This window comes from Palaemon carinicauda, chromosome 27, assembly GCF_036898095.1.
Source record: "Palaemon carinicauda isolate YSFRI2023 chromosome 27, ASM3689809v2, whole genome shotgun sequence".
NCBI lineage: Eukaryota > Metazoa > Arthropoda > Malacostraca > Decapoda > Palaemonidae > Palaemon > Palaemon carinicauda.
This window is the reverse complement of record NC_090751.1, coordinates 91,842,855-91,867,991: the sequence shown is the minus strand read 5'-3', so window position 1 is coordinate 91,867,991 and position 25,137 is coordinate 91,842,855. Positions and strand designations below refer to the sequence as shown.

The 25,137-nt window shown below is 43.5% G+C and overlaps 1 protein-coding gene across 2 annotated transcripts in view; it reads right to left on the bottom strand.

The window, feature by feature from the left end:
* Window positions 1–14,460: 14,460 nt before the first annotated feature.
* Window positions 14,461–25,137, bottom strand: part of LOC137620803 (uncharacterized) — a 183,456-nt gene continuing 172,779 nt past the window's right edge. For both annotated transcript variants that reach the window (XM_068351250.1, XM_068351251.1), the window contains exon 19: window positions 14,461–15,637. In XM_068351250.1, coding sequence (XP_068207351.1) covers window positions 15,591–15,637 — 47 coding nt within the window. In that variant the 3' untranslated portion in view covers window positions 14,461–15,590. The remainder of the gene's footprint in view (window positions 15,638–25,137) is intronic.

The following is a 25,137-nucleotide window of genomic DNA, read 5'->3' as shown; positions in this document are numbered from 1 at the left end:
GATCTATAGCATCATCAATACTTTCAAACTGTTCTGCTCTCCCTTCGATTTCACTTAGCTCAGAAAATTTAACCCAGTCTGCCTTGTCTAGATTCCAACGTGGCGATCTTTGCAAAGGTGGACCCTTGTTGGTGTTTATAATGATTGGTGCATGATCACTAGTATGCCAATCATCTAATGTCCTCCAATCAAAATCAAGAAGGCAGTTAGAGCTTGCAATTGAAAGGTCAATGCATGACAAAGTACCTGTCTGAACATGGAAGTGCGTGGGCTCTCCTGTATTAAGGAGCCCCACATCCTCATTCTCCACAATTGATGAGATAATATTGCCCCTTGTGTTGGCCAAAACATCACCCCATAAAGGATGTCTACCATTCATATCTCCCAGTAAGAGAAAAGGTTGAGGGAGTTGTTGAATAACTTCTGCTAAATCATCATATAAAATATCATCATTTGGAGGAAAGTACAGAGAGCATATTGTATATTTTCTCCCTATATCAATTTGTACAACAACTGCCTGCAGGGTTGTACGTATAGACATGGGTATTTGGGGAACATCTCGACGAATGTACATGAGACTTCCACCATGGCTCCCTGCTTGTTGATTATATGGTGTTCTATAGCTAACATACTCTAGAGGACTAGGAGTGTTAGAATCAAGCATACTTTCCTGTAGACATACTATTATGGGGGAATGCTCATGAATTAGGAGCTTAAGTTCTTCATATTTCGCCCTTAAACCCTGACAGTTCCATTGCAAAATGGAGGAGAAAACTATGGATTATTTCTGGAAGACGTCTTTGGTGAGGTCTTCCCATTAGCAGTTTTTAATCTAACATTATTACTTGTAGGTTTCTTCAGAGATGGTCTTGTTATGTTGGGTTTTACGTTGGAGTTTTTCTTTGTATCTTTTTTATATATTTGTTGAGGGGGATGGTGGACCTCAACTTGAATTTCTGATTTATTTAAATTGTCTTCTGGTTGATCGCCAACATCAACAGACAAAACATCATATTTATTTGATGTCATAATTCTAGTATTTCTTATGGAAGGGGGTGAGAGAGATGGAGGTCTCTCTCTTTTACGATTAATAGGTTGCAAGTTACCAGGTTTTTGTACCTTCCCCACTACAGGTACACCTGATAACTTGGTGTCAGGTGGAATCTCCATTAAATCAGGCAAGGATATGGCCTGGGAGAGGTTAGTACTATCCTTTGTAATGGGGGACAAAGGTTTGATAGTGGTGGGCAATGTCTTTTTGTTGATACTCAATGATAAATCTTTAGGAGGAGATGTTCTTGTCTTATGCAGCACTTTATCAATAGATTGTGAATTCCTTTTTCGAGAACAACCTACAGTAGTAGGTGGGTGAGATGATTCCCGAGGAACTTTTTCTCCTGTTTTTAATGTTTTTGCATAAGTATTAGATTTATTTAATAATCTCTTGGCATGCCCCACGCTTACATGTTCAATAATTGATTTATTGAGGGCAGCCTCTTCTAACTTATAAAACTGGCAGCTCCTATCATTAGATTTATGATTAGAGTTGCAGTTTAAGCACCTTGCCTCAAGTGTACAATCCCCATGGTAAATTTTGGAGCAAGTATTACAAATTTTTTCATTATTGCAAACTTTGGAAGGATGTCCAAATTTAAAGCAATTATAACATTGCAGTGGCTTCTGCTTAAAAGGTTGAACTCTGATCCTTTCGTTTTCTATGTCTATGTGGAAAGGTACATCAGCATCCTGGAAAGTAAGAACAATCATTGATGTTCCAGGTACTTTATGTACTTTCCACACTGATAGGGGACACATGGCCAATATCTCCTCTTCAGTAAATTCATACAGATCCCTATTAAAAACCACTCCCCTTCCATAGCTAAAGTTTAGATGGGGTTTGATGTCCAATTTTATATCATCATTTACTGTCTTCAAATTAGACAGTATAACAGACTGTGTGTATGACTTGGCCTTTATCAAGAAACTTTTCTTCCCGAATCGAGATATATCTCCAGGTGCGATCGTACCTACCTTCCTCTGAAGAAATTTGCATATCTTGAAATAATTTTCCGTACCTCCTACAGATTGAGCAAAAAGCCACATTGGTGGTTTTGGCTTTCTTTGGGATGGTATATCTGCCTCTATATCTTTATCAGCCCAGTCTGCTGGTCTGTAGACATCCAGATCTTTAGGTGCCCCATCACACAGAGCACCCTTAACATTCATATTACCTACTTTAATATCAACAATGTTACAGCTTGCATTAAATGCTTCCTCGTGACAATTAAATGATAACCAAGATTCCCAATTATCATCTTGAAGTTTCATTCTAATTTCTTTTATTGATCCGGAACACTCAAATATTTTATGTAGCACATCATAATTAGCTTCTAATGGGATTTGGGTAACGTGCAGGACTTTCAGTTTTCCTGTGTTGCCCAAATTACCCTTTTTCCGAGTGTTTAAAGAATAGTCCTTTTTAGTTCCTACGTCGTCAACGGAGTTTTCTTTAAATGAATTGCCAGAGGTCGTCAACAGTGCCGGGGGCGAGTCAGCATATCCAGGGGAGGTGGGGTCATTTTCAGAAGATTCCATCATAAAAAAGAAGAGAGAAGAGTGATTTTTTGAAGTTTGATTTACCTGCTTGAGAACATTAAGGCATCACATGTTGGGAAGGAGATTTACACTCTCCACTACCGGCACAGTGAGAGTATACTTCCCAGATGGTCCACTCCATACCCTACCCGAAGGATAGCATCAAAACAGATATAGAGGCACAGGTGTAAGCTGAACCCGCCTGTTAGGACTGAGACCAAGAAACTATGGAATCATCCTCCCCATATCTGTAATGACGGGCTTCCAGCCAAAAGCTGAGAGTCCTACCCCAAGCGTTGGATCCCCCTGGATTCCGAAGACCCAACACTTGAGAATAGTTCCGCCAAAAAGGTCCAAACCATCTTCGGGATGGCTGAGATCATCCAATACTCTCACATATAGCTTTGAGCACAAACACCTCCCAACCGTGACACCTTTCCCATTCATCAAAGCAGGCAGCAATACCGGATGTAGAAACATCCGCCCAAGTGGCAATAATAGATGTAGAAACATCCATGCCATAAAAAGAGAAAAAAAATTATTAATAATAAACACACATATATATGTAAATATATACACATACATATGGGAAATTTTACTCATAGGGTTGGGACAGCAACATGAAGGAAAGTTTATAATATTATGAGAAGGTTGAAGCCATATAAAGAGTTAGAAAAAGATGAAAGAGAGAAATTTAGATTCGAACTGGGGGAGCAATTTCCCCAAGTTCGAGAGCCCTCTTGCCCGTCACCAAGATTCAGCATGGGAATGAAATGCCGTGCTGAAGCTCAATGACTTCATCAAGGCATTCTCTCATTAAGAGGGTCTTCAGAGGAGAAACTTCAGGATCGAACCTATCTTTAAGACAACTGAGAGCGAAGCTTACCTACTTTATTCGCAGAGCGGATCCTGACAGTACACCCATGGGTCATGATCCGAGGAAAGTTGCTTCTTCGTTGAACTTCTTTCAACATATGGACTTGGAAAGACTCCGCTCGTACAGTGGGTGGAAATCATCCAGGTTCTTCTACAAACATTACGCGACGTAAGTACAAGAGATAAAACACTTTGTGGTGGCAGCGAGTAGTGTGATTAAACCCGTCGTCTAGTGCTGCAATGAACAGTGGACTGTTTTGGGACTTTACAGTGCATCGGGTGCATGGGTATACGTACCCACTTGTGCAGATCACAACTATGGTTCTGTGCAGGTGCATATCTGATCAATACACCAGTGCCAAGTGAACATTTGCGTTACAGTGTCTTATATATTTCCGAACATCTGACTATGTCAGATAGATTTGGTTTCACATCTCCACTGAGTGGCATTATTCTGGTAATATATTTGTGTTTTTTCTACACGACAAAATATGTTTTTTTTGTGTGTTGTAATGCTGGATCAGATACATACTTTGTTGTAACTACATTTGATAATTTGGTTGCATAATAAAATACTTGCCCGTATTTGCGTCTTATTACTGCTTCCTCAGTTATAAACTAATAAAGTATGTTAGAGTTTTACTAAAACCCCTTTATGGTGTTCAGATTCTTGAAATCACAATGTTTTCTAAAGGAATAACCTTACATTCTTAAGGTAAGAAAAAAGCTATGTTTCAACTCTTTCCTTTTTGTTCCAACGGGAAATACAAACCTTGCATCCTTATTGTCGACATCGACATTTCCCTGCAGGGGGGCAGTAGGCACTAAACCAGCTCCAGGTTTAATGGACGTGACAGATCTCTGGAATTTCACATATAGGTCTAGAAGACCAGATAAGGAAATCTATTCAAGGAAGAAACCCACACAAACTCACAGCTAATAGTAATTTCAAGACAATTCTCTAGTATACTTCCATCACCACGACATGGCCTGAGCCCAAAAAACGGATTTTGAAAATCTATTTTTGGGTGAGAGGGCCATGTCGTCCTGATGGAACCCACCCTTTTGCTGATCCCTCCCAAAATTACTTTATCTGTGGCCATTTCCGCTTAACGGCAAGAATAGGAATGGCGTCGCAGTAGTAGTAGGGAAGGAGATCCAAAGGGTACCTAGAACGGCACCCCTTCCTTTTTGCCACTCTTCCCCCTTACATCGAAGCGTAAAATCTATTCAGGGTGAAGATTGCCATGTGTCGTATCTAGAATACGTCCCCAGATATTATACGATATCCTTTATTAGATACTCGTGCCAGGAGTTGGAATCCTGGAGACCTTTGGTTTAATTCTCTGGGAGTATCACAGTAGCAAATATCCCTTAGCGGGCTACCTATAGGAACCCTTCCATCAAGACGACATGGCTTTCTCCCCCAAAAATAGATTTTTGGGCTCAACCCATGGCGTCCTGATGGAAGGTTCCTTTTTGGTAGCTTCCTTGGGTAAATAACTACTAGATATTCCCAGAGAATTTAACCACAGGTTATCACAGAATTCTAACTTCTGGAGCGAGTATCCTAAAGGTTTCCCTTTAAGACATCGTATATCAACAGGGGACGCATGTATTAACGCGCCACATAGCTATCTGCACCCCACATAGAGTTAACACTTCGATGTGTAGGGGCGGAGAATAGCTGGGGAGCCGTTCCACAGCTAATCTCGTCCGTGGCTACTTTTGGTACTCGAGATGTAAACAAACGGGCGCCATTGCTAAATGACGTCACGTCCGTCCTCATCCTTCGCATAGTAGCTTGCCTTACTACGACGGATTTTCCCTGTGCTTTTTTCATCGACTTGCATCTTAGCCATGTCTCTACCCTCGGACTCGCCTTCTTCTGGAAAGTTGAGTACCAGGTTCCAATATTGTTTAAATAAGCTCTGACCGTAAAGTAACTTTTACTTTTCGAGATATTTAATGTTTTTTGGCAGAGCTGTGCTGCTACCGGACACGCCATTTTATGGCGTCGCTGTTGTCTTGCATGCATTATTTAGCTAGCCTGAACAGCTTATTCCGGCCTTATTAACTAATCGATACTATTAGTTATTTAGTCTTCATAGCTAGGAACTTCATATATCCTGTTTTGACGCTCTTTTATCGGTCATCGCCTGACCCCATACTAGATCGCTAGCCTAGCCCCTAGGCCAGAGTGCCTATCATCAGTGTTCATGCATGATATATTACAGTGATCCTAGGTTAAGTTATGAAGATAGTGGCATTATTTTATGATACTGTTTTCTGTGATGCAAGTGTTTTCGCCTTCAGGGACCATATAGGGGATAGGTTTGATAGTGTGCCTTTCTAACCTAACCTAAATGTAGGACCCCTATATGCTCCCTTCACCCCCTGCCTTAGGGCATTCCCTCTGTGCAGCCTTGCTCCCCCTACCACGTAAGGGGATCAAGCTCATACCAGAGTACCTATCGCTTCTCTGTCCTCCCTAAGGGAATGATCCCCCCTTAGGGTTGCGTCCAAGAATGAGGAACGGCCTGCCCTTCCTCAATTGCTGAGGCTAGGTTACCTGACCTTCCTTGCAATTGCGATACGTCTTCCAACCTTCCTGGTTCAGGGTGTAACATCCCTGCTCTAGGTTAGGCCTTGGGGGGAGCTAGTTCTGTGCCTTGCTTGAAACGGTACCCATGCACTGTTCTCAGCCAGGCTGCCTACCTTAGGCTAGGGAGCGTCCTCCCTTCCTTGGTGGCCGCTTTGGTACAGAGCCTCCCCTATGGAAGACCCTTCTTCTCCCCTCCCCACCTATCCCTTGTATGGCCTAGCCTATACTTAGGTTAGCCTATACCCACATGTCCCCTGTCCTACAACTCCTCCTTAGGGTGGAGTGACAGGGCTACCTTGAGTCCCTGTGTGCAGTCCGCTCTGGTACATATACCCTTCATAGTGTCCTATGGGGTTAGCCACTGGATGCGTTTTGTCCGCAGGGGTTCTCCCCCCCTCTTGGGTGTTCCCTAGCCCTCCCTTGGGCTACTCTGGCTCCCGGCCGCCTGCGGCCCCCTGCCACTGGGTGATAGGACTAGCCCCTATCACGGGCTCACTCATTCAGGTGGGATACCTTGGGGTTCATGTCCGTACCCCTACATCCCTCCTTCTGTCTCTTTCACTGTCCTGGTGCCGGTCCCTTGCCACCTCTACTGTCGGCGATACCGCCCTCCCCCCTTGGTGACACATTCCTTGCCCCCCCTGGTCGACAGCCCTCCGTGTGCCGGAGGGCTGCCGCCTCCCGTCGGCGTACAGCCGATGGCCTACCCTCATACCTCCTAGCGTTGGTCGTCCGTCCATCGGGCCGGCCCCCGGCGTGCCGGCATCCATTGCCAGTGGCCCGGTTCTGCTATAGCCTATCCTTGTCCCTGTCACCAAGCCGGCAACCTTCGGCTGCCGGAGCCGCCGCCTCCCGCCGGCGTGCCTCCGTTGTGCTGGCGGCCGCCATCCTGGTATTACTCCTGACTCCTCTATATGTCTTCCCTAATGCCAGAAACTCTGCTGGAGCGGCCTCCGGCGTGCCGCCGGTCTACCGGCGCCTTCCGGAGGCGCCAAGAAACTTGCACCCCTTCTCCTAGCCATCAACACCATGCTGATAGCCCTACTTTGCAACCAGATGGTTTGGCTACATAATTAGATAGGTATTGTCTTACTGTTCTATTAGTAGCCATGCTGTCTTCTTGCATATCACAATCTTCCAGCATGCTGTGTGTATCTTAGCACGGCTCGTTGCCGGAAACAGTTACCCTATGGGGTCTCCTACACCCCCAACTTAATGGTCTGAGTGGTCTCAGTCCCAGATTTATATCTTCGGCAATTCCTACTAGAATTCCCTTTGCCTCCCTGGCAATCTATGAAGAATTCTGCCTTGTGTCCTCGGCCACAAACAAATTGCCTATGGATAAGGTTACGGTAACCAGCCGGGCAGGTTACACGGAGTATGTGTCTATCTACTTCATTTCCCGCTCCACTCTCAAACATCACAATGTTTAATATTACTTAAGATTAAGTTAAAAATTAACCTTTTAATATTTAACTTTAGAATATAAGTCATTAGTATGACTTCCCCATACTCATGTTCTCTTTCTCTTACAGGAGGAGTACGTGAAATGCGACCACGGCTTCTGTGGAGTGAAGCGCCCGCACTTCTACGGGCACACGGCGTGTAGGACCCACGCCCCTTGCGCCAACAAGAAAGGCGATCTGAAGTTTTGGGACCCGCAGAACTGTAGAGTCTACCAGAACCGCTTGGTCGAGGCGTTCAACAATCCTCCCTCAGCAGAGGTTAGGGACACTTCTCGAGAGAAGCTAAGCAAGTGGGTGCGTGGCTTCCAAAACAACGCCACTGGACCATACCTTGCCACCGAAGACTCGAGGGCCTTGCTTTTCCCGAAGGCATCCCCAGACTCTGTGGTCCCCAAGGATCAGATCCCCACCATCCAGTTAACGGTGGAACCTGACGTAGTCATGGCTCAGTCCATGCAAGAGTGCCGTTTGGATGCTGACAACGCGGAACGTATGTCGGAAGTGTCGGAGAACACGGAAAGGAACCTCATGGGCGAAGAATTGAACTATGAGCAAGACCAAGTGGAATACACCGAGTCGGAGCAGGAGGTCGCTCCACCTTCCAACCCCACACCTCCTCCTACACTGACGGACGTATCACTCCCGTCTACATCCGCTACCCCGGATCCCATCCCATCCAGCGCCCAGGAGATGTTCCGAATGCTCGAAGCTCTCATGGACAAGAAACTCCGTGAGACACACGAATACATCAGGACCATGGGAAGTTCAAAGCAGCCGAAAAGGATTTCGGTTAAGGACCTCCCGGCATGCTCGAATGCCAACCCCTGGAGGTATGCCGAGCACATGCCAATTACAACAGGCAGGATCTTCATCAGTGAGAAGATCGGCTCGATTGTCCTAGAAGAAGTGGAATTCTTCCCGAATTTTGAGGCTTATCCGGACTGTTACGTCCGACTTCGATCCAAACCTGCCTCTAAAGAAGAGACCGAACCGAAGGAGGTGATTGTGTTCGATCTCCCGAAGGCCCAGGCTATGCTGGCCAATACAGTAAAAAGTAGGGGTTTTACCTGCTCAAAACTTCCGGCGCTTAGCAAGAAGCACCCTACCTACGTCGCACCAGACGATGCGACCCTCCCCTTCTTGGAAAAGGCCTTCGCTGCGGTACATAAGGCAGTGGAAGAAAGAAAACCTTGCCCTGCACTGGAGGTGTGCACACCCTTTTCCCTGGTTACTCCCCCCGATGTTCGACACTGGAAAGATGTCCAGCATACATTCGTGGTAGGGAAACTAGAACCTGACGTAGCTGGCCGTCAGTTTAACGAAGACCTCCCGAAACTTAATGACCATCTCCTTCGTCGGGAACATGACACGAAGGAAAGGCTCACCGCATCCATGTCCCTCCAGGTACAGCTCGACGTCATGGCCGGTGACACTAGAGTCCCTGACTACTACATGGTGCTCGCCAAAACACATTTGGCAACCGTAGTAAAAGGCCTGTAGAGCTTCACGAAGGTTCGTAGAGTCTGTCGTGAATTCGTGTTCTCCAGTGCCACAGTGAGACACAAACCCCGGAGGCTGATTTCCTCAAGCATCTGGGGTAAGCACCTCTTTCCTTCCTCCCTTGTGAAAGAGATCACTGACAAGGCCGCCAAAGAGAACAGGAACCTTCTCCACAAGTGGGGCATGTCGAAGAAAAGGAAATCCTTTCAGGACGACGGCCCTCAGCCTAAGAGGAAATCCTCCAAGCCGAAACCCCAGCAACGTCAACAGAGACGGCAGTTTCCGGGATCCGCTACTCCCCAAGTGGCAGCTCAGCCACAGCAGACCTTTCAGCTGGTCACCCAACCGGTGTTGTCACAGTCGCCGGTTTTCACCCCTGCTTTCGAGCAACAGTCAACTACCTTTCGTCCCAAAGGTAGAGGCTCAAACAGAGGTGCAGGCAGAGACGCATCTCGCCGTCCCTCCAGAGGCAGAGGAGGAGGGGGAGCTAGCGGCCGAGGCAGTAAACCCTCGGGACACCAGAGGCAATGAAGTGCTTCCGGTGGGAGGAAGACTCCGCCAATTCCAGGATCGTTGGACCTTCGATCCCTGGGCACACAGCATCGTCAAGAAGGGTCTAGGCTGGAGTTGGACTCGACCACCCCCAACCTTCCAGCAATTCTTCCAACAATCAACCCCCCTTCTGGAAGAATATGTCCTAGATCTCTTGAACAAGAAGGTGATAAGGAGGGTAAAGTCAACCAGATTCCAAGGGAGACTGTTTTGCGTCCCCAAGAAGGACTCCAACAAGCTCAGAGTCATTCTAGACTTATCCCCCCTCAACAAGTTCAGGGCGAACAACAAGTTCAAGATGCTGACTCTCCAACAGATAAGGACCCTTCTGCCTCAAGGTTCCTACACGGTCTCCATAGACCTGGCGGATGCCTACTGGCACGTTCCAATGAACCACCACGCTTCCTCCTACCTAGGATTTCGACTCCAAAGGAAAAGCTACGCCTTCAGGGCCATGCCCTTCGGCCTCAACGTGGCCCCTCGGATCTTCACAAAGCTGGCAGACGCCATCGTTCAACAGCTTCGCCTCCAAGGCGTCCAGGTGATGGCCTACCTCGACGACTGGCTGGTCTGGGCTCCATCGCCCGAGGATTGTTTAAGATCCTGCAAGAAAGTTACCCAGTTCCTAGAACACCTGGGATTCAAGATAAACGCGAAGAAATCTCGCCTCTCTCCAGCTCAGAAGTTTCAATGGTTAGGAATGCAGTGGAACCTTCAGTCACACCGCCTTTCTATCCCCCAGAAGAAAAGGAAGGAAATAGCAGGGTCTGTCAAGCGACTGCTGAAATCCAAACGGATCTCAAGACGCCAGCAGGAACAAGTTCTAGGCTCTCTACAGTTCGCCTCGGTGACAAACCCAGTGCTACGTGCACAGCTAAAGGATGCTGCGGGAGTCTGGAGACGTTCCGCATCCATCGCTCGAAGAGACCTCAAGAGACGGCTCCCAAACAGACTTCGGTTACTCCTAAAGCCGTGGTCGGAAGCAAAGGCCCTGAATAGGTCCATCCCTCTTCAACACCCACCTCCATCACTCAACATCCACACGCACGCTTCGCTGGAGGGTTGGGGAGGTCACTCCCACCAAAAACTGGCTCAAGGAACATGGTCTCCCCTATTCAAGACGTTTCACATCAACATCTTGGAGGCCATGGCAGTCCTTCTAACTCTGAAGAAACTCTCCCCGCCTCCCTCGATCCATATTCGTCTGACCCTGGACAACTCGGTGGTAGTTCGATGTCGCAATCGCCAAGGCTCAAGATCGCCCCAGATAAATCAGGTGCTTCTAACAATCTTCCGTCTGGCAGAGAAGAAGAAATGGCACCTGTCTGCAGTTCACCTACAAGGATTCCGCAACGTGACGGCGGACGCTCTATCTCGAACAAGCCCGATAGAGTCAGAATGGTCTCTAGACGCAAGATCCTTCTCCTTCATCTCTCACCAAGTCCCAGAACTCCAGATCGATCTCTTCGCAACGAGCGACAACAATCAACTTCCTCGATATGTGGCCCCGTACGAGGACCCCAAGGCAGAAGCAGTGGACGCCATGTCACTGGATTGGAACAGATGGTCCAGGATCTACCTGTTCCCTCCCACCAACCTTCTGCTAAAAGTCCTCTCCAAACTGAGAACCTTCAAAGGAACAGCGGCCCTAGTGGCTCCCAAGTGGCCCCGGAGCAACTGGTACCCCCTAGTCCTGGAGCTACAACCCACGCTGATCCCTCTCCCGGGCCCAGTTCTCTCCCAGCAAGTACAGAAGTCGACTGTCTTCGCTTCATCATCGAAAGTCAGGGACCTTCATCTCATGATTTTCTCTCCCTAGCCGTGAAGAAAAGGTTTGGGATCTCGAAGAAAAGTCTAGACTTCCTCGAGGAATACAAGACCGAATCCACACGACGGCAATACGAATCATCCTGGCAAAAAATCCTACGGAAATTACCATCGATTTTTGCATGTCCTTCTTCATTCACCTTCATGGACAGGGCTTAGCAGCCAACACGATTTCTACCTGCAAATCGGCCTTGACTAGACCGCTAATGTACGCCTTCCAGATTGATCTGTCCAGCGACATCTTCAATAAACTGCCGAAGTCATGCGCTCGTCTACGCCCGGCACCCCCACCAAAACCTATCTCCTGGTCCCTGGACAAGGTGCTCCATTTTGCTTCCAATTTGGACAACGATTCGTGCCCTCTCAAGGATCTGACTCAAAAGGTTATATTTCTTTTTGCTCTTGCCTCAGGAGCCCGAGTCAGCGAAATAGTGGCATTATCAAGGGACAAGGGTCACATTCTGTTTACAGACTCAGGAGACCTTACCCTCTTCCCGGATCCGACGTTTCTCGCTAAAAACGAACTACCCACCAAAAGATGGGGCCCTTGGAGAATCTACCCCCTGAAAGAAGATGCCTCTCTATGTCCAGTAGAGAGCCTCAAGGTCTATCTTCGTAGAACTTCTGACTTTGGTGGAGGCCAACTCTTTAAAGGAGAAACATCGGGCAGCGACCTGTCACTGAAACAACTAAGAGCGAAGATCACCTACTTCATTCGCAGAGCGGATCCTGACAGTACACCCGCAGGTCATGATCCTAGAAAAGTCGCATCGTCTCTGAATTTCTTTCAGAGTATGGATTTCGAAAGCCTTAAGAGTTTCACAGGCTGGAAATCCTCGCGTGTTTTCTTCAAGCATTACACGAAACAAGTGCATGAAGTCAAACATTTTGTGGTAGCCGCAGGTAGTGTTATGAAACCTGCACATAACTCTGCATAGAACAGTGAGTTACTTGGGACTCTAACTCCTCGGGTGCCTATGTTGACCCTCGTGTGATACGTAGTGAATTCAAAGACACTTGGTGTTTTTCATAGACTGTTCTTCTCTCAGGTGAAATGTCATAGTCGTCACATGAGTGCCGTATGCCTAGTGCATGATGTGTTTTTTCTTTTAAAAGACTAATGTTCCTCTGGAACCCGTGCTTTCTAATAATTTGAAATTTTCTTTCAGATTCAAGAGCGAAGTCTTTCATTACTATGTACATTATAATTTACTGTAAATACCTTTACATCCTTTATTGCATTTATTACCATATTCTGCAATTGTGAAATAAAATTTCTATTTTATTTACTTGTGCGTCTCAATCCGCTCCTACTTATACTATGAAATACATGGTTGTCATAGTTTCATTATCCTTCCCCTTTTTCCTCTATAAAAAAGATGAAGATAATTGGTTCAATCCATATTATATACTCACCCATGCTATGTAATATTCCTAACTGAATACTTACTTGCGCTATACCTTCGAGACCAGACCGTTCTCCTTTACAATATACAGTGCCTAACCACCACTTGTCTGTCATTGAGAATGTTCCTATATGAATAGCAACCATTCTGTCTTGTCTCCGAGTTCTTCACGTTCTCCCCGCAAGGTGGGTAGCCCTTCAAGAACCACTTTGATCCTCAGCATGGTCCGTTGGGACTTCTCTGCCAAGGGGGGCAGGAATTTTCAGCCCCACGGAACCTCTATCTAGATTACCATGCTTACTCTATTCAAAGCCCTCGGCACTTACACTAAAAGGGGAAAATCTACCACGATACATTGATTCTCTGGTATTCTTCAATCAGGACGCCATGGCTTGAGCCCAAAAAACGGATTTTGAGCGAAGCGAAAAATCTATTTTTGGGTGAGATAGCCATGGCGTCCTGATGGACCCTCCCTGCTACTTCGTCCAGCCTTTCAGGTCCCACCCTGTCCTGCTGTATCATGGTGATCGGCAAGCAACTGGCTTCAGGATGAGGACGGACGTGACGTCATTTAGCAATGGCGCCCGTTTGTTTACATCTCGAGTACCAAAAGTAGCCACGGACGATATTAGCTGTGGAACGGCTCCCCAGCTATTCTCCGCCCCTACACATCGAAGTGTTAACTCTATGTGGGGTGCAGATAGCTATGTGGCGCGTTAATACATGCGTCCCCTATTGATATACGATGTCTTAAAGGGAAACCTTTAGGATACTCGCTCCAGAAGTTAGAATTCTGTGATAACCTGTGGTTAAATTCTCTGGGAATATCTGGTAGTTATTTACCCAAGGAAGCTACCAAAAATAAATTTTTCGCTTCGCTCAAAATCCGTTTTTTCACTTTGATCAAAATCTGTTTATTAAACCACTTAGATCTACATCCAAGTCATCTTGTATGTATAACTGCTTTGGCAGCTTCACTCACTTGCTATCTTTTTAATCTCATGTACCTTGCCTTCGTTGTATATTTGAATGGATTGTTTAATCTCAAGTAATTCACCTTTTCGCCTCTTGTCCTCGTATCTGCTTTTTTTTTAATTGACATTCTTGCTCTAGTCTTTTAGCCTAGCCTTTTCTGGACATGATATTCCATCACTCATTAATATTATCATAACTAGTGGTATTAACATTAGCTTATAGAAATCAATAAGTCTCTTTAGAAAGGCACTGCTACCATGCAAAAAGCAACAACTGGATCTTGGAGGTTATACAGCTAGTTAGCAAGAGATCAAAGGTAATATATAAGAAGTGAAAAATGCCAAGCAATGCAGTTGGAGGCCTATGGAATATTGCAAGAATATTTGATGATGGCTAGTGAGTACAGTACTGTACAATGCATACTGTATGTACAAGCCTGTCCTTCCACCAATAGCCCCCTAGAAAGATGACCATAATGTTAGAATAATGGAAGGTTTATTTCTTGTTCTTTATGTGAAGGCTTTGGTTTCTCTGCATATGAAGGCTTTTTTTTCTCTAATTTTATGAAGGTTTTGTTTTTTCCATCACAAGAAGGCTCCAACACCCTCTTATACACACTGCTCTGGCTGGTTAATGAAAAACATTCGTACAGTGTTGATGTATATTGAAGAAAATGACATTAATTACAATGATAAAGGATAGCTCAAGAACCTAGAGTGAATAATGATAAAGGGGAAATATGAGGAAATTCTTTTTAAGAAAAGTAAAGAATATGAGATTATAAAGGGGGAGGTAACATGACACTGAAATAACAGTTGATATCAACTAAATACAAAGAGCAACTTATCTACGTTCTATACATACATGTACAGTAAAACAAACACAAGAAAAATCCTATATTGAAAGAGCTATACAGTATTAACTCTACAGGATAAATTTTACCTACAAGACCATTTCTAATTTAGAAAGTAAGGCAAGTGAAGGAAAACGCTTTACTCATAGAAGATTGATACCTTTCCTTTGAAGTCAAGGCTATCTTTCCAATACATCAAGTCTGCTTCTTAAATAATCAGGTTTTTTACTTTTCTTATAAACCATAGATTTATTTATTTCTTTCTTTGCTAGTCCTCTGCTAAGAACTCCTGTTAACTTTTCATTGTGATAAAGTACATGATATCTTACAGTGGAATAATGTAATACAGTAAATGAATTTATATAGTTTTCCTTCAATTTGCCCTTATGAAAATTTGATACCCTCAAAGGACAGTAATAAATACTGTACAAGTACCATGTAATTACTATCTACAATGCCATTCTAACATGCTCTGTGTCAAATTCTAAAGAACAAGCTAATTAAAAAAAACTAAAGGACAATCTCGAAAAACATGCTACACTAATTTACAGATTCAATGATATTACAAGCAATTCTGAGGACTCCACTGTACAGTATTAGCATAAAATGAAGGCACTCTACAATCAAAATGACAGGGAGTTGAAGGAATGTCACTAACTACACAAAAAGAAGTTTTGTCACCAAATACAGATACATCAAGATCAAGCACAAAGAAGATACATAAAATTCAGCATTTTCAAGTGTATTACGATTCCTACCAGACCACATCAATTATATAAATCCGTGCTTTATAAGGATAAAATGCCACACAGTGAACAGTTCTAAACAAGATTTGATAAAAATATATATTTGACTAGAGCAATAAAGTAATGGACAATGATTAAATCCTATTAATTTTACCTTTCTGTCTACACTGCAAAACTGGCTTCGCTTCGCTAAAGCTGACTCTCGGCGGTTTCGTGAACGATTTGATCAGTAACACCTAAAAGGAAATGGAGACTTTAAGAATACCAATTACTCTATTTCTACATTATGAACGATAGTGAAGTGTTCATACCCAACAAACAAATACCTCAGAAAATATTAGGTTGAGTTTAGAGATTGCAACTACAGTATAAATATAATAAAAAGAAAATTAAATAATTTTAAGTAATCTTGTTACCCCAAGTTGTAAAAGATCACCATTTAGCAATACATGGATGCAAAGTAGTTTGATTTCTTCTACTTTACATTATATTAAGGGCTGCTTATCTGGTCCTATGCTGCAGGGGTACCCTACTCTTTACAGGAACCTTTGTAATTCCTTTTATTCTATACATTTCAAGGTGTTCAGTATTTCATACCATATATTCACATGAAATCTTTTGTACAGTATTAGGAGAAAGGTGTTATTGTTTTGCTTTACAAAAATCAATCTTTTTACACTCAACTCAAATGAGAACACAATTAGAAGTACTGAATCGTATTTCCAATTAAACAGTGAACATTTCAAAATCAGGATTAAACCATCTATTCTATCATGTAACAATTATATGAACTTTAAAATATTCAAAGCTGTGTAATAAACATATCAAATATAAATGTACAGGCTACCAATTAGAAAAGTTTACAAACCAATTTAGTAAACAAATATGTACTCAAGTGTAAAATGTACTTGTAAGTGTGAAAACATAATTTGGCAAGACCACAGTTAAAACTATATTATTTGAGAGAACTGTCTCACGATATTGACAAACGATATAATGAGTCAGCGGTTAGGAAGGACTTGAGCAGATGACTGCAAATGACCTTGTCCATATTGATGAGCCATGTTTTTTTATGACTTGCTAAATTTGCTAAGATACCTTACCTGATTAATCATTCAGGGCTCCAGCATCCATTTTATCAATTTGCTATGTTCCACATACAGTACTGTATATGTATACATAACCTAATCAATAATAACACAAAAAACAAAAATGCCCTTTTTGAGTAGATATCTACCTCCACCAAGAAGGTTATATTGTTGAGTTGGTTCAATCATTTATTTATTTGTCTGTGTGTGGACAGGATTACGTCAAAACTAATCAACGGATTTTGACAAAATTCTCCCCTACAGATAGATCTTACGTCATGAACGACCCCATTTAAATTTTGGAGATTATCCGGATCTGAATCCAGATCTGGATTCTACATCCGGATTTGCAGTTTCGCCAATTTAAAGATAACGTTAAAAAAATTAACGGATTTTTAAAAAATTTTCACCGCATATAAATCTTGAGCCATGGACGACTCCATTAACTTTTGGAGATGATCCAGTACTGGATACGGATTCTAGATCTATTAGCATTTTTCACAATTTTAAAGATTACGTCAAAACAAACTGACACATTGGATTTTCTCCAAATTTTAACAACGCATAGATAATTATGCAACGGAGGAAGCCATGAAATTTTGGAGGTGATACATATCAAGATCACGATTCTGGATCAATATTTCACTTTTTACCATTTACTGTACAGTCAGCATATGAAAAGTGGGAGGCAATGTTAAATGTTGGCAATATTCACTGGCGAAGGTTTGAAATCTCTTATCACTCTTGTTAAGCATATGATAATTGCATAAAAATAAAGAATTCTTTAGTTTTTGATGGATACTGCAACCTTCATAAGTTGAAATTTATATTTCTTGTATCAATTGGGTTAGTAGACCTCATAAACTATAGAATTCTTTTTTGTTACATTAACATATCCCAAAAATATTTACATATACAGGATATTTCTGTCTCTTGCAGGTGCCTGAATGGGATTACAGGTATACAGTAGTTTGTTTCCTAATAATAATAATAATAATAATAATAATAATAATAATAATAATAATAATAATAATAATAATAAGGGATTTTGACGAAGGAAAAATCTATTTCTGGGGAGAGACCTGTGACGCCCGGTGGAAAAGGGTCCTTCTTTACACTTTTCTAATATAAACCTTCCAAATATACTAGAGAAAGATAAAAGCATGGAATGCAGAGGTTACTACCCTCGCGCGATCACCTTGTGGGTGTCGTGTATTTAACAAGGGCGTGTGAAAACCACTATTCACAGGCTGTCTTCCATTTAGATAATCCCTTCATCAAAGGGGAGGGCAGTGACAGGCCCTAGAGAATACAGTTGGACTACCCCACCGACACCTACTACTAGCGCTCTCCAGGTCATCCTTCTGCAAGAACATATGGCTTGGCAAGGAAAGGGTGGGTCCATACAAAAATAACCGGGAAGGGTTTCACTGGGCATCACAGGTCTCTCCCCAGAAATAGATTTTTCCTTCGTCAAAATCCCTTTTCTGGGTCGATCTGTGACGGCCGGTGAAAATGTACCAGAGAATGCCTTCCAAGCCCAATAAAGTAATAACATAATGCGAAGAATACAATCACCATGTACGACAATAATATAATATAATAATGTAAGAAACGTCCAATTACCAACTAGCCAAATGACATAGGGAGCGTAAGGCTAAATAACTAAAACGACAAGGAATCAACTGAGTGTCGAATCGCAAAAGGCATCAAACCTTACATGTCTAAGCATATCTAAACCTTAAAGGAACGGTAACTACAATAACAGTTAAACCATAGGAATTAAACAGGGTAAATTTCATAGGGCTAACGAACTACCCAGGAGAGTGGCGACGTGGTGTGAGTGGCGGGTAGGAGGGAGAAGAGAAGAGATGGAAGAAAGGAAGAAGCAGAGATTAATGGAGAGGGAAAAGGCTCCCCGCTGCCATCGTCGGGTATTTAAGGGCCTGTATGATCTTTAGATAGTGGCGTTTGACAATCATAGGGGATTTCCAACCCGTAAATTTTTTAAAAAAGCATCAAAGTCCTGTTCTGGAAGTAATTGATGTAGGTATCTACTGTCCGTATATCATGAGCCTGGGGAAATGATTCCGGATTAGTATGTTTAAAGAAGTAGAAGATTTGTTGCCTGATACCGTGAATGGAAATAGTACCTCCTTGTTCCCCGATAACCATGGAGCCAGACGAGCGGGTGGCAGTTCTAGCTAAAAAAGGCCTTGAGAGTAGTGACTGAACACAGAGAAAAGATCCTGGGGAAGAAGAATTTTGCGGATCCTCATTTCTTAGCTAGGCAAGCATTGTCTGGAGAAAGGAGTTCTTCGGCTGAAGGGAGGAAATCTATGTTTTCCGGGTTCGTGAGAGAGCTGCTAGTTCTGATATTCCATCACCTGAGGCCAAAGCCGTTAGAAATAGTCTTCCTAAGAAGAGTGATAAGAGCAGGATTCATTGTCCGTGTCCGGCGCAAGTTTTGAGGACACCGTTCATAGACCAGAGTCCTTTTGTGGCCGAACCGAAGGTCAAAGCCTAGCACATGTTTTTGGAATAGATGAGAAATAGGAATCAGCTAGGTTAATGTTAAACCCAAAAAGGAAGATCTTCTTCAAAGCTGACTTGATGATGGTTAAAGTGCTAACTCTTAGGCCTTCACCAAATAAGAACCTCAAGAAAGAGATGTCTATAATATTCGGAGACATAATAGTATGGTCTGAACTCTTAGGGAATCTGCTAGTTGTTAACGGCCGAATAATATTGATGAATTGTCGAGTCCCTTATGTCTGATTCGATGAAGAGATCGATTTCCGGTTCAATGTTCGCATCTCTACGAGCTGCAAACTTCCTGTAGTCCACAAAGTCAGAGTTTTGGCTATCCTTGAGCAATCTGACACAGTGAGTTTGGATTACTTGAGTCAGTTTGGGGAACGGAATCCAGAAGGGACGGAGTTTCAACTCGAGGAGGAGAGGAAACCAACTGTTCTTGGCCAGTGAGGTGGTACTAAAGCCACTGCCCCCCTGAAGGAGCGTAGTTTGTGTAAAAGTCTCATTAGAAGATTCACTGGGGGAAATAGGTAAACCTTCTTCTAATGGTTCCTGAGTATCCACCGGAATGAAATTATGTCTAGAGACCATTCTGACTACAGTGGTTTCGTCCTGGATAGTGAGTCCGCTATCACATTCTGGACTCCCGCCAGGTGAGTTACTGACAGGATCGAGTTCTTTTCTGTTGGCCAGGCGAAGATAGTGACCAGGATCCGATTCAGGTTGGGTGACTTGGATCCTCCCCTGTTGACGCAGTGTACTACATCTGTGCTGTCTGACACTACTCTGATGTGGCTCGACCTCGGAGGAGAGAGTCTCTTCAGGGTCAAGAACACTGCCATGGCTTCGAGAACATTGATATGGGTCTGTTTCATGGCGGGTGACCAAGACCCCTGAAACATCTGATGTTCGAGTAATCCCCCCATCCACTTAGAGGCGCGGCTGTATGGAATGTCTCTTGTGGAGGTAGGAATTGTAGAAGAACCGATTTGGAGAGGTTCTTCGGTTCGGACCATGGGCGTAGTCTCATTTTCAAGACAGAGGGATCTTCGAGACCTTGTTTCTTAAAGGTACTGTAGCTCTCTTTCTCCAAACTCGATTGATGTCTTTGAATTTTTGTTATTGAAGTGAATTGGAGAAGGCCGATGATACTTTCTAAGGTTCTTCTGGACATCTGTTTGTGTTTGAGAAAATTCTTGATCTTGGAAGCTATCCCTCTTACCTTTTTGGAAGGGAGAGACAACGTGTGCTTCGAAAGGTCCCACTGAATGTCTAACCATTCTAAGTGGCCTGATGGCTGCAGGCGAGACTTTGGAGATTGTCCCGAAATCACAGGTTGTCGAGAAATCGAAGTACTTCCTTCGTAGCTCTGTTGCCTTTTATGGCCGACCGGGCCCAAATGAGCCAACCGTCAAGATAAGCCATGATCTGTATCTCTTGGTTCCTGAGTTGTTCTAACACTGTCTCTCCCAGTTTCGTGAATATCCTGGGATCAATGTTGAGGCCGAAGGGCATGTCTTGAACGCAAAGGCTTTCCTGCCTAGGCGGAAACCCAGATAAGAAGAGAAGTTTCGAGCTATAGGCAATGATAATAGTCGTCAGTAAGATCGACAGAGGTGGTGACGGCCCCACGGGGAAGTAAGGTCCATACCTGAGAGATAGTCAACATCCGGCACTTGTCGCAGAGAATGTATGAGTTTAGCTTTAACAAGTCCCGGTCCACTCTCAATGCCGACAAGCCTTTCTTCGGAATTGTGAACAGGCGGCCTTGGAACTTCGGTGATCGGTCCCGTTTGATTGCTTTCTTCTTAAGTAACTCTGTGGTGTACTCTTTCAGGATGGGAGTGGATTTCTGGGAGAAGGTCACTGGTGGAGGAGGAGGACCTTGTGGCCATTTCCACCTCAAACCTTTAGAGCAGGGGCTCTCAACCTTCTTGGGCCCATGCACCCCTTTCACCATTTGTAATGATGTCATTCCCCCCCCCCAACTTCCCGTCTTTACCAAGATTGTCTTCTCAACAGGTGCACTGTAAATAATATCAAATGTTACTAAAAATACTTTTTTTTTTTTAATATAATAAATTTACAGGTTTACATGGATTATCTTTTTAATGGAATATTACAAATTATATGCAAATTGAAAATATCGATGGATATAAAACTTGAATAAAAGTAAAATATTTTTTTTTTCAATTTATAAGAACTACTTAGCAGGCCAAACTGAAGCTAATGCAATAAACAAAAAGTTCGATAGGGTAAAAAGATATTATAAACCTGTAATTAATTTTATTCAGAATATTACAGTTCATCGATTGACGAAACCTATGATTGTTTTTTCTTAGCCAATTCTGGTATACGCGGATGAGTGCTTAAAAGGGCACAACGCAGGTTATTTTCTACCTCTAATATACTGCGCTGCATCGTTTTACTTTGTAACAGAGTTGAAAAGCCTGACTCACAAAGATATACCGATACAAACGGAAGCAATACACGGATAGCAATTCTTCCACTTTTGGGTAGGAATCGTACATCAGAGGCCAAAATTCTGTTATCGATTTCTCATCGAACGCATCTCTTACACCCGAATCAGTTTTTAACTCCAAAACCTCATCTTGACAACCATCAGGAACTTTTTCAACTGACAGTTTGAATGCATTTCTGACTAAATCCAACTCATCATCACCAAGCTCGGGAAAATATCGTCTGAATTAATTTTCCAGTGCTGTCAAATGCTGCCAAATTTAATTTTTTTTGCAAATTGTGGAAGCAACTTGTCTTCACCACAAACAGCAAGAATAGATGACAGTTTCCCAAACATTACTACATTATCTGCATTTACCCTTCTCTTCCAATTTTCAAGCTTGCTCATAAGAGCTTTCAAGGCATCTACGAGTTTAATAATGCTTGTATTCCTTCCTTGCATCTGAAGATTCAGTTTATTCAGTTGCTCAAATATATCAACCAAACAGGCAAGATGCATGATCCATTCCTCATCACTCAGCCAGGCAGAAAATTCTGTTTTACCTTGCACTTCAAAAAACAATTTGATCTCATCTCTAAGCTCAAATACTCGCTCCGTTATATTTTCTCTTGACAGTCAACAAACATTTGTGTGAAAAAGAAGCAAATGATGGGTTGCATCCATATCAGTACATAACTGCTTGAAAAGTCGTGAGTTGAGTGCCCCTCCTTTGACTAAATTTACAATTTCAATTGTTTGATCCAAAACCTTCTTTAGCGGAGCAAGAAATGTATTTGAGGCTAATGCCTGACGATGGATTATACAATAAATGCCTTTCAGTTTTGGAGCTCGCTTTTTCACACATACTTGGAATCCTGATTTTGTCCCTAACATAGCTGGTGCTCCATCTGTACAACACCCACTGATATTATCCCACGAAAGATTTTCTGATTCAAAAAAGATGAAACCTTCTCCAAAATATCAGAGGCCTTTGTAGTTAGTTCAAGAGGGGAACAAAAGAGAAACTTGTCCTTAAATGAATCTGAGTGAACATACCTTGCAAACACCACCAACTGGGAACATGATGCCAGATCAGTTGATTCATCAAGTTGATTGAAAATAAGCCAAATGCTGAAGACTTAATTTCCTGCACAACTTGATCCATGATGTCAGTGGCCATATCACTTATCCTCTTTTAAACAGTACTGTTTGCTAATGGAACCTTTGCAATTTTTTTCTTCATTTAATTTCCCAACACAATTTCCACCATTTTGAGAGTGCAAGGCTTATCAAATTTTCCCCAATTATGTTTTTTTCTGCTTTGCTATTTCAAGTGCTACGACATAGGAAGCTTCAGTAACTTTGTCGTTTTTCTCTTTAAATTCTTCTGTTGAAACCAGCCTCATCTTTATGAGAGCATTCCCATGGCGTTCAGAAAAGTTTTTTTTTTCTTGTCTCTGTGATGAGGATGAACATTTTACAAATGCAGTCTCATCTTTGCTGGTTTCATAGAATCGTTTGTCAAAGCTTTACTACAAATAACACATTGGGGCCTTTCTTCTCCATTGATGATGATGGATGTGAATCCATATTCAATATATGAATGATCGTACTTTCTTGAAGATACAATCCTGGAAATCAGGTTCACTCAGACACTTACTGAGGACAATTCAAGACTGAAATTGGAATTAGCTTCTCAGCTATTTATAGTTCATGAGTTCCCAACCTTGGGCCTGCTAAGTAATTTTCTTGGGGCCTACTTAATTCCCCAGCTATCTGTCTCTTCCTCAGTACCTTTTCCAATCCTAGGATATAATCCCAGCCCAATTGACAGGCCAGATATGCCAAAGCCTATAATTGCTCTCCTCACCCATGAACTTACTTCGGTCACAATTCACCCCCTAAAAACCCAAAATTCACCCATGGGGGTGAATTTCACCCCCATTGAGAACCTCTGCTTTAGAGATTATGCTATGAGCCCACGGATCGAAGGTCCAATGGTCTTGAAAGTAGTAAAGTCTCTCCCCTTCCGGGACTACCTCGTTGTGAGGGAGTGAGCCTAGGTCCTTTCCTTCCCCGAGCCCCCTTTTTTCTAGGTCCGCCTCGATGGCGGAACGGTCTTCTACTCCTGTATCTTCCTCCACGAAAGGAACCCGAGGGTTCGGAGCTAGGGCTGTATGCAGGCGAGGGCATCCAAACGGGGTTGGGCTGTGTACCTGAGGAATCAGTGAGGTAGCCCACCTGATGAGGGGGGATCCGGATGCATAGGCGTCGAATCAGAGGAAGACTGTGATGACGAGTGGGTAACTGACTATTGATGGCAGTGACCCCGGTTCGTTTTGTAGAGGGCAACTCTCTGCTTCTTCTTGAAGAAAGCTTGCTTTTGGTCTTCGACCTTCTTTCTGGCAGTGAGGCCCCGGCTTTCCTGCAATTTTGGGTTGCTCTCGTATCATCTTGTAGAATCTTGTTCACCTCCTCCTAAGGGAAGAGGGTTTTACCCCATCAGGAGGAAACTATCAGCCTGCTCGATTCCTGTCTGATAGAGGCCTCAGACAGAATGTATTTCCTACAACTAACCCAATCAGACCACCAAACGTGTAGGTCGAATTGGAAGGGCAGAGATTGGTTCTTCATGAATATCTGAAACAAAGTCTCAGTGGGATAAATGAGGCTAGGGTCTCCCCGAGGTGGGGTCCGGCTCTTTAAGAGCCGGCATGGCCGAACTGTCTTTGTCAGCTTGAATAGTAAGACCTGTCCATTTATCCATAATAGGCAAGGCAACAATGAGAGCAGTTGTAGATATGGCGTATTCCCCATTGTGTGGGGTGAGCTTGGAATTAGCGTACCCCCCAGACCGACAACATCCTGGTCCAGACAGATCGAGCCTGCCCTTTAGGAAATAATACCGTTACCTTCAGTACCTTGTCTAACCTAACCAAGGCATGCTCTTTCAATCGCACGAATCCGTTGAATGGGAATTCTAGTCCCTGAGAGTAAATTCTAGGTCCTCCAGAGGGCGGATGTCTATGCCATCCAGAGTTATGGTACCATCTATATATGGGACATGTAAGGCAAATTTCTATGTGTTGTTTTTATCGAAGGAGGTTACTTCGATACGCCTGGGGCTGTAGGGGGAGTCATCCGAGTTCCTGAACGGACCCGACTCACCACCATATCTTTGAGCTCAGTCATAGCCCCTTGGCTTGCCCTAGAATGTGTTGTATCTGCTCTTTAACCCTACCCCTGGCTTTTAGCAGTCACGGTTTTATGCAAGGTAATATGAACATCAGGATCCTTTGAGGGTCCTAGGTCGGTGACGCAGGTAATTGCAAAGCTGAAGGCTCAAAACTCATCACCACCTACCTGCCCGTCCATGGGTCGATGTCCAACCCTAGAGAGGACACTCTGAGGAGATAGGGTCCTCTAGATGGAGCATTCCTTCCAAACCTTGATACCCAAGGGCGGAGAGCCGCTCTTGCAGGCCGGAGAGATTCATCATCATCCTGAAAGAAGTGAGGGGATTAGTGATGAAGGAGAAGACCGTTCTCCTCAATAAGCAATGCATACATAAATCCGGATCAAATTAAATCATCGCCAAAGGATACCAAAAAGAAACATATTAGAACCAACTTACATCATAGGTCAGGAGTAG